This window comes from Pelobates fuscus, chromosome 2, assembly GCF_036172605.1.
Source record: "Pelobates fuscus isolate aPelFus1 chromosome 2, aPelFus1.pri, whole genome shotgun sequence".
NCBI lineage: Eukaryota > Metazoa > Chordata > Amphibia > Anura > Pelobatidae > Pelobates > Pelobates fuscus.
In genome coordinates this window covers 57374192-57385026 of record NC_086318.1, presented here as the reverse complement: position 1 = coordinate 57385026, position 10835 = coordinate 57374192, and the positions used below count along the sequence as shown (strand labels likewise).

The 10835-nt window shown below is 38.9% G+C and overlaps 1 protein-coding gene across 1 annotated transcript in view; it reads right to left on the bottom strand.

Annotated features, from left to right (window-relative positions):
- Window positions 1-570: 570 nt before the first annotated feature.
- MBOAT2 (membrane bound O-acyltransferase domain containing 2) overlaps window positions 571-10835 on the bottom strand; it is a 211853-nt gene continuing 201588 nt past the window's right edge. The window contains exons 8-13 of the mRNA XM_063442187.1: window positions 10339-10531; window positions 9423-9526; window positions 7392-7456; window positions 5770-5902; window positions 3654-3805; window positions 571-2870 (exon numbers count right to left, since the gene is read on the bottom strand). Coding sequence (XP_063298257.1) covers window positions 2648-2870; window positions 3654-3805; window positions 5770-5902; window positions 7392-7456; window positions 9423-9526; window positions 10339-10531 — 870 coding nt within the window. The 3' untranslated portion in view covers window positions 571-2647. The remainder of the gene's footprint in view (window positions 2871-3653; window positions 3806-5769; window positions 5903-7391; window positions 7457-9422; window positions 9527-10338; window positions 10532-10835) is intronic.

Here is a 10835-nt window from a genome sequence, read left to right as displayed (position 1 = left end):
ATAATGTTTGGGGTGCTGATGAATAATCACTCATTTTTTTCTATATGTTGCTACGTTTTCAGAGGGAACTTTCATTTTTCATGGTTCTATATTGTTGGGATCCAAAATGGCTAAGAAGATCGGAAAATAACACTGTATCTATTGCTTCATTTCCGTTTTAGACCCATATCATTTACTAACGAAATCCAAAATCCATTTTAATGCAGCAACGTACATAAGGAACACTTTCATAGCAAGGTGAAACAAATTAGGAATCAGATTTAGTTTTTTTTTTTTATTTAGAATGCTGCGCCTTCCTGTCATGGTTTTTAATTTAGATCCAGTTAGAATTTTGTAACTGAAGATGTAATTCAATACCTGTTATCAAGCTCACTGGCCACTAATCGATTTATTGCAACAATGAAATGACCCTTTATAATATATCAGACAGGTTAATATACATTCACAATTCCCAAAATTTACTCTTTCAGTTTTTCATAAAATCTAATTTAATCCACATTTTAAATTAAGAATTTAATTTAAGAATTTTTTTTCTATTCTATTTTCAAGTAAAAAAATATCAACATCCTTATCTTGGACAGTATGCATTGACTTGAATGGGTCATATAAAAAAAAAAAAAAAAAAGACAGTTAATGAGTAAATAAATCTAGGGATTTATTCACTAAGCAGTGAGTTGTCATGAATTAAAGGAATACCCTAGTACCATAACTACTAAAGCCCAGAGTAATGGTTATGGTGCAAGGGGCTCCCTGGTGCCATCCAAAAGTAAGATGCCATACTGTTTTAGCCTGGTTTGAAAACTTACCTCAGTTCTGCTGTGCACGCTATATCTTGTGTTCTCTATACTGCGCTATAGGGCAAGGCAAGGGCATGAAGAACTTCGTTCATTAGTTAGGAGTGTCAGGTGAGTGCTCTCTGCCAATGAGAGTGGTCCTGCATTGGCCATGTTTTATTCTACGGAGACACAAAGCTTGTCCTGCTGGAGAAGACTGGATGCTGTATGAGTTCCTGGTGGAACCCAGGTAAGTTCTAAAACCATTCTAAAGCAGTTTCACATACTACAGATGGTATCTTGGAGCTTTAACAATCCACTTTAAAATGAAGGCCTTCATGGCCTACTTGAAAAATAGACATTCTGTTAGGCTGGTATTTTTATGCTGGTTATTATGGTTTTAATTTTGCAAGTCAGCAATTCACTGTTTAGTGAGTAATGGGTTTTATATACCTATACATAAAATAATCACAGTTGGGGCTATTACGCCTTTAAATATCATATGACACACAAATAGACATTACCTCTTAAGCTGCAAACAATGGCTAGAAAGCATTTAAAGCTTAAGGTAGTGTAGGCAAAGACTCCAAATGAGTCCTATGTCACACGACACTGGTAGACTACTCATAAGTCCCATTATTAATCTATGATCCTGTAGATTCCATTTCCACCATGCTTAAGTTGCTAAGCCAAGCCATTTTTGTAACAACTTGACATACGTTTAATGAAGATAATGTGACCTGGATATCTGCAAAGCTTGATTTCAAATGATACATGGCACCAGAGGAAAATCGTAGCAGATCCACATTTCAAACAGCTCTGTGAAAAATGCTCTTATTTGTTCTACTGTCACTCCAGGGGGTGTAATATTTATACAACAAAACATGTTCTGCAAGAGTTTATGAATAAAAGAGTTGATAAAAAAAAAAAAATCGCAGAACTCTCATCTGTTTGGCATGAAAATGCTACTAAGTGACGTCAACCAGATGATAGATCGTATGCCTTTTATAAGATACCTTCAGTCTATCAAAATGTAATAGATAATGAAATTCAGAAACTGTATTTCAACAAACACACAATGAAGAAACCGGTGAACTTTCAAAGACCGTGCTTACTATGTTATAGTACACTCATTGGCATTTAAATTCATCCAACCTTTTATTTGATGGTGATATTCATTCATGTGGGATCTTTAGATCCATCTACAATGAGTAGACCTCATTGTTTTGTGAAAATGTTCTACCACCAGAATCTGGCAATGATGGGATTTGCGAGACTGGACGATCAGAAGAGAAGGTATGGGATTCCTTTCTAGTTTTCTTGCTTTATAAATATCTTTGTTTCTCTTCCCTTTCTGAACAAAAAGAATACAGACGATGCTCATTGCCTTCTGATTTGACGACCCTTCTTGACCGGACCGTATGTACAACGATTTCACGTGTCTATACCCCTAAATGTACCACCTACTAATTTAATTTCAATATACAAAGAGGGATTAAGGCAAAAGGGTTAAGAATTTCTTTTTTTTCGGAATCTCTACTCTATATGACCACATCGTTGAACCCCTTCAATGCCTTGAGACAACATACGCTCATCGAAGGAACGCAAACATTACATGGTCCTTGGGACGTATGTGACAAGTCCTGAGTGCCCATTATAAAATAATGGAAATAGTTTGTGTAAGGCTAGGCCCACATGGCATGACATTGTGGGGTTAACGATCTCATTTTGCAGTGCTGTCCTTACAATTCTTTTTGTGTTTTTTTTCTTTTTTTTTCTTTTTATAACCATCTTTTTTTTAATGTGCACAATTTACAAACCAGTAGGAGGTTCAAAAAATTTGAATTAAAAACATATAAAATGTTATGAGCTGGTCATTGCGCAGCACTTGGGCGTCTCCAGGCGGTCTCTTCTCTCTGGTTGCTGTTATTGTTTGTGCTGGGATGGCTATTATGTGCAGAGATTGTCTCTACTTTGCTTGTTTTTGTTAACGGAGGACAGACGGCATTCTTTTCTTCCTTTGCCTTTTTCCTCGCCCGGGCTGGTAGTACCAGCAGCACCAAAATACATACTAAATGGAGGCAGTAATACCAGGAGCTGTGGAAAGAACAGTATGTTATGTTAAGTAGAAAATAGAATTTAAAAAAAAAATTGTATATATATATATATATAGTATGACTCTCCAAAAGTTTTGAGCTGTCTGCCATAACATGCTATATTATCTGCTAATATATCGCCTCCGGTTTATGCATTCCATGCCAACTTTAAGATATGTTATGAAGATCAAAAGGTAGAGCATCTAGTCAGGAGAAGTAAGTTGGATCAGGGAAAGACAGGGAACAGTCAGCGAGCTTGGTGAAGTGAAAAATTTGCACAATAACCTTCTGCAATTTGCTGACATTTAACTGGTTAAAAGCTGTCCTAGACAATCTGAAACTCAAAGACAACAACTAATTGACATACCTTATAAGCTGGTAGACGGAAAATGAGGAAAGATAGACACCTGAATCGCATAACTGGTCCTACCTAAAGAGGCTGGTCCACCAAAAGTATAGGCTGGTCACCCTGGAGAGATTGTACCCGAGGCTGCCTGCCAATCAAGTAGGCTACCTTATTGAGAGCGGACTATTTCAGCATTCCCTACATGGTGCCCTGAGCATATCTCAAGATGCGCTCCCTGTACGATTTCCAAGCACAGTTCTCTGGTGTCCCTAAAAATCGGGACACCAGGGAACAAAGTCGGGCTGGTGGAACAAGGCTCTGAAATAGGGACCCTCTCAACAAATTTGGTACTGTTGTGAGGCCTGTAAAGGCAACTCTATACACAGAAGGAACGAGAAAGTCAGATTACTAAAAACATGACAATAGATTTGAACTCACCTGTAAAATTGTAAAGATGGTCTAACGGATAAAAGCACAAATGGCGCTACTGTGTAGCTTATTGCCACCTGTGTCGCCACCCATGTTATTATATCATATATCAATTTAAGCTCCGGAGATTGCAGAAAGTAATGCCGGATATTGTTTCTCATCTAAAGAAAAAAAAAGTATTTAAAAATGTAAAAATCACTGGTAAAGAAGGAAAGTGGAATTTTCAATTTTTTGGTATTCATTAAATCTTTTGGCTTAAAACGTAACCTACAGTGTACTTTGTAATCTTTACATTGGATTGTTAGAGAAAATTCATTAGACTCTGACTTCATATTAAGGTAACTTTCTTACTAATAAGTTACAATACGTTTCTCAAACATTGGGTTAAATACTATGGCATATTAAACTCATTACAAATAAAATTGTTATAGAGATTTTAGACCTCCAATATGTCTTTTCTTTAAACAAACAATACAATTAGCAGAATCAGCTGTATTTACTGTGTAAATCGTGAAAAAGAACTCTAGACAACCGCACAACTATTCTTCTTTGTAAAGGCAGGTACACCCCAAGATGCAAACGTAAGGCACAGAGTATTGTATACTAAGTGAAGACAATACATATTACCAGTCCGTAGATTAGTGGGGGATATTGCAAAACACAAAAAAAATAAAAGAATGAACAAACACATACATTGCATTCAGCATACCGGGGCTGCCATCAGAACTTTTAGGGCCCCTTACACAACTCAAGGCCTGTGTCACTGGGGGCCCTCTCCCAAGTCTGTCCACAGGACGCACACCCAAGTCTACCCATGAGGATAGTGTGTAAGGCATGCAGTGTATGTGTGTGTAGTGGATGCAGTGTGTGTAAAAGAGAGTTGAGTTGAGAGTTGTAGAGGACCTGTCAGAGAGGGAAACTCCTGGGCCCCCTTTTCACTCTCATAGGCACCAGTGGCCTGGTGTGTACAGCTCGCACCCACTACAGCTGTACTAGCTTGGCTGTAATCCCCTGATGGCGCTCTGTCCCCTACACACACAGCATCCACTACACATAGACTTCATCCACTACACACACACACACTGAATCCACTACACACAGTGCATTCACTAAACACACAATGCATCCAATATACACACAATGCATCCACTACACACATCCTGCATCCCTTACACACCATGCACTGCCACCTGGTGGGTGGACTCGAGTGTGTTTTCTGTGGACGGACACCTGGGAGTCCAAGCCTTGAGCTGTTTAAGGGGCCACAACATTTCTGATGGCAGCCCTGGATTCCATAGATCAGACTAGTTGATAAACAAACCCAAATCAAAAACCAGTAAACACACTGAACCACCATAATGCGGTCTCGGGTAACTCAGATCACGACAAAGCAAGGAGTGATCAGAGTGGCCCTTAATATCCCCAGAGTAGCTGCTATTGGCTTGTGTCAATTATGAGGCCAAAAGTTAGGCCACTAGTGTTGCTGGCTTGATGTAAATTGGTGCGGCAGCAAAAAATGACACGAACATCAAAGCATATATAAGGATAGTAAGATGTTCTGTTCCGCAATAAAATAGATACCAGGATGGTGCACAGCCTAAACAAGAGCACAAGTGCATGGGACATGACACTTCCAGATTTACTGACAACACAATTTCTAAATGTAGGGCATTACAATGTAAATAATTATTATTATTGTTTCATGACAAGCACAGTATATAATGGCATTAAGGAGTTAAGGTAGGTTAACCAGGAGTAAGAGGCCAGTTGCATTCTAGGCAACATTGCCACTGCACAAAAAATGATTTGCTTTAATTGCACAGGATGTAGAAATCACCTGTAGAGTGAACTGGCACCTATCATTACATTTAACTCTTGGTAGAGAGCGCCGGGCACTGTGTTGCCCGGGGACAGTTCCCTGGTGCCCTCACATGTGAGACGCCAGAGAACTAAAGTGGAATTGGACCTAGAAATCGGGACTGTCCTGACAAAAGTGGAAAGGGAGGCCTGGCCAGTGGCCACATTTTTATGACCAGAGTTCCAGAAGACAATGATTGGTATGTACAGTATATACAATAAACTTTGACTTCATGATTTAGCATAACTTACTATTATAAACACTCACATTTCGTGCAGCCATTGTCATTAAACTTCCCGTGAAAAACGTCAGGTAATATCCCGGATAAACTCCATGCCAGATAGCAGACAGCATAAAGGTCTGAGCCGTGGGACTGAAGGTGGCTCGTTCATAACAAACTCTAAAGGGAAAGGAATCAATATAAGAAACGTAGAATTCTATAACATTTACTGGCTATTCCAATGCTTAATGGCTGCATTTAAAGGAAAAGCATACAAGTAAATCCAATATTGTCCATATGGAAAATATGTGTAGAGAAATAAGAAACACACCAAACTGGTCAAAATATTTTTTTAGATGAAAACCTAAGAAAGTTCCAGATTTACTCTAACTGCACTCGGCGTTAGATCAATTCCACTGTTATTCACTAGTTTTAGGTACAAATAGCAAAATAGGGTTTTTGAAACTACTGTGTCATATTTACCAGTTACAAGGTTTATCAAAAAAATCTGATCAGTGGATTTTATTTAAAAGTAACATTTCTAAACATACTAAATAGTTGTAGGTTATTCACTATTTTAAGGCATATGGATGTAACAAACAAACATAGAAATTTACTATTAGTCTTACAAGATTTAGTAGAATTCTGATTGAGTAAACTTTTTAAAATGTGAAATTCTTAAAGGCACACTATATTCACCAGAACAACTACAGCTTATTGCATTTGTTCTGGTGAGTAGAATCATTAACTTCAGGCTTTTTGCTGTAAACACTGTCTTTTCAGAGAAAAAGCAGTGTTTACATTCACTGGCCACTCCTCAGATGGCTGTAAGAGATCCTTCCTGGGTCATGGCTGCCTAAAATGCATCCAAACATTCAGTATCTCCTCCCTCTGCATGCAGACTCTGAACTTTCCTCATAGAGAAGCATTGATTCAATTCATCTCTATGAGGAGATGCTGATTGGCCAGGGCTGTGTTTGAATGGGGCTGGCTCTGCCCCTGAACTGCCTCCCTGACAGTCTCAGCCAATCCTATGGGAAAGCATTGTGATTGGATCAGGCTACCACTTCTGCTGATGTCAGCAGGCAGTGAGCGGGTCCAAACGAAACAGGGACAAAACCAGCAGCTCCAGACTTGAATACAAGTAAGATTTTACTATATTTTTAGAGGCATGAGAGGACCAGGTGGGCTAGATGGTGATTTTAACCCTATAGGGTCAGGAATACATGTTTGTGTACCCTATAGTGCTCCTTTAATTAAATATAACAAAAAAAATTTAATTTGTCGCCACCATAACTTCCTACTTGGAATCAGCAATAAAAACACAATTTTTAACAATATGGACTTGAGATAAAAAAAATTACAAGTGATATGTTCCTTATTATATTGGCATTGAAAACCTTAATAAAACAAGTTTCTAAATGTAAGAGTACTAAATTAGTTATGGGTAATATTTAGTTCTGTCACAGACTACATCTCATAATTCTCAACTTGCTAAATAGCAGGATGGGCGTCATGTGAAACACAACCTACAACAGTTCAAAAAAAGATCCACGTAGTAAAGAATAATATATTAGTAAATATTAATATTTTGTATTTATGTTTATATTGTATTATGATGCTTAGAGACAAGTCAATCAGTGGTGTAAATATCAAGAGCCCCTCCTACCTCTTCAGCCATAATGCAGTCTGTATATTCCAGTTATCAATAAACATCTTAAAGCTGGTTGAAGACTGTAACAGAAACATACATTTTATTTTGATTTCAAAATTAATAGAAAATGCTTATTAAATGCTGCATGCCAATAATACAAGAACCCGAAAACCCAAAACACAGACACATTGCCCTTGATTTAATACTGCTCAATTCTCTGCCATTTAGGAGTTAAATCACCTTGTTTATACAGCCCTAGTCACACCTCCTTGCATGCAACTTATACAGCCTTCCTAAACACTTCCTATAAAGAGAGATCTTCTGTTTAAACTTGTTTACTGTATAATGTCTTATCCCCCACACTGTTAATAGCTTGCTAGACCCTGCAGGAGCCTCCTATGTGTTATTAAAGTTCAACTCACAAGGCAGGAGATAAAAACTTATAAAACAAGCTAACATCTGATTGAAAGTGAAACAGTTTTTTTCATGCAGGCTGTGTGAGTTACAGCCAGGGGAGGTGCGGATAGGCTTGCACAACCAGAAAAAAGTGATTTAACTCCCAAATGTCAATGAATTGAGCAGTGAGAAAGCAGGGGCATGATCTACACACTAAAACAGTTTTTGATACCTATAGTGTCTCTTTAACAGTTGTTCCTGGGTTCCAAAGGTTAGATCTATGTAATCATCTATATAGCTACGTAATGGGGCAACTATAAATCTATTAAAGGACCACTATAGTGCCAGGAAAACATACTCGTTTTCCTGGCACTATAGTGCCCTGAGGGTGCCCCCACCCTCAGGGTCCCCCTCCCACCCGGCTCTGGAAAGGGGAAAAGGGGTAAAACTTACCTTTTTCCAGCGCTGGGCGGAGAGCTCTCTGCCTCCGATCCTCCTCCGTTCCGCCCCGTCGGCTGAATGCGCATGCGCGGCAAGAGCTGCACGCGCATTCAGCCGGTCACATAGGAAAGCATTTACAATGCTTTCCTATGGACGCTTGCGTGCTCTCACTGTGATTTTCACAGTGAGAATCACGCAAGCGCCTCTAGCGGCTGTCAGTGAGACAGCCACTAGAGGATTTGGGGGAAGGCTTAACCCATTTATAAACATAGCAGTTTCTCTGAAACTGCTATGTTTATAAAAAAAATGGGTTAACCCTAGCTGGACCTGGCACCCAGACCACTTCATTAAGCTGAAGTGGTCTGGGTGCCTAGAGTGGTCCTTTAAAGCAATACCTAGGCCTGGCTATCTACATAAAGCCCTATGGGATGTGCTGTATATTAGGAGCAGGTCTCTAAAGCTCAACTCGGCACCAGTCTTTCTCGAATGAAAATGTAGCCCTGGCGAGTAGAAATTCAAACCTGGTGAGTATAATGTGGATTGCAGGGATGAATACCTTTTACCTCTTAAGGACACAACTTCAGAAATAAAAGGGAATCATGACGGAATATTTCCGTCATGTGTCCTTAAGGGGTTAAAGCCTGACTAGTAGCATAGGACTACAAATTGTAAGACTTGTTGGGAGTATATAAAGCATTTCACCTTGTGATTTAGCTGTACCTCGATTTGGTCTTTAGGGATGCCTTAGTGCCTTCTTTTCTTTCGGCTGTCTATTGCCTTCTGGTTACATAATACCTCTACCTGTTTATCTAGTTATACTTATTAATACCATTGCAGTCTTTAGTGTGTGTTGTACGGATACGACATACATAGGTATAAGGACAAGCTTTATAGAGCAGAAAGAGAGCCCTCCAATAAATATAAAACACACATTTATTGATATTTATAGCAATTCAGGGGCAACGTTCAGAATCAATATTGAAATCAACGCAATTTTAAGCAATTTTGCTTTTTACACAATGACCCACAATAGCTATGTGTAAATAAATCTCATTGTAGATTTCAGGCAGCCGCTAAAAAAAAAAAACGGTCGAAATCAGAGAACGTCCCTCCTATGGAGGCTATCATGGAATCCTACAGTGACACAGATACGTTTCTCACTGTTTACAGTGCGTGTGATGTAGGAGAGAACACAGCATCATCACCTACCTCTATGTTTTTAATGTTCAAATTTGACACTAAATCCCAGTTTTCTTCACCATTTCTATCGTAGCCCTGGAAGCCAAACCCTGCAGCATTATTGATAGCATCGGCTGCAGGAGAAGAAAAGAATAGAGACTTTTCGAATTTAACATTTAAGAACAAACACATACTTCTTTTTTATGTTTTATAGATTTTTCCTCATAGTGATGCATTGATTCAATACATCTCTATGAGGAGATGCTGATTGGCCAGGACTGTGTTTGACTTGTGCTAGCTCTGTCCCTGATCTGCCTCCTTGACAGTCTCAGCCAATCCTATGGGGAAACATTATGATTGTCTCACGGAATCACTTCTGATGATGTCAGCTGTAAGCAGACATATCAGGGCAAAGGCAGCAACTGTAGAATAGAATAAAAGTAATATTTCACTATATTTAGGGAGACGAGAGCGTCGGGGGGGCTAGATGGTGGTTTTAACACTATAGGGTCAGAAATACATGTTTGTGTTCCTGACCCTATAGTGATCCTTTAATGAAGATCCCGGGTATTAATATACAAATCTTACAATACTTTTAAAGGGACACCTTTCTTGACTTACTCTATTTAGACATTGATGTTTTTAGTTTTAAACAGATAGCTGCCTCTATCAGTTGCTAAAGGTTCCCAAATAAATATATTTTCTGAGTGAGGGGTGGCCAGCAAGTAGGTGTTGGACAACTGCAACTCCCCATGAAGCTATGCTGCCCTCCCAACTGATAATGCTACATCGATTTGTAGTTCATCCGCTGGTGGTGTACTCTTTTGCAGCCCTTGCTGTGGGTCATTAGAAGTCTATCACATTGGTCTCTGCAGTAATACTGGTGTAATACTAATGAAGACCTCATGGTGGCAGTCTCTGCAAAGGTTTTGTTCTAACATCTTACCTAGCGTCCAGGCAAAATAATACTTTGGTCTTGCAGCCATTAGGGACAGGTACAGATAAATGATTCTGGTGGGCACCGATGTGGTTTGGAGAAAGTGACCATCTATATTATATTCCACAGGTAATATCCGTGTGGCTGTCATATAAAAAGCTAAGGACACTGCACAGACGATCAGCTTATGCACCACAATTGTCTGAAAAGAGAATAAAAGGAGACATCATGAGTTACAGTTCCCATCACAAACAGATACCTAGAGAAGGAGTTCATTTTATTTGGAAACAACATACAAAGTATAGAATAGTATAGAATAGTACAAAGAAAACATGAATTACCGGTTCTTAGAGGTGGCGGACACTATACAATATAGAAATAGAATTATTATTATTATTGGTATTTATATAGCGCCAGCTTATTCCGCAGCGCTTTACAATAAAAGGGAAATTTACCAAATGAGACAATAACAAAATGTAACAGGAACAATAGGTAGTTGAGGAGCC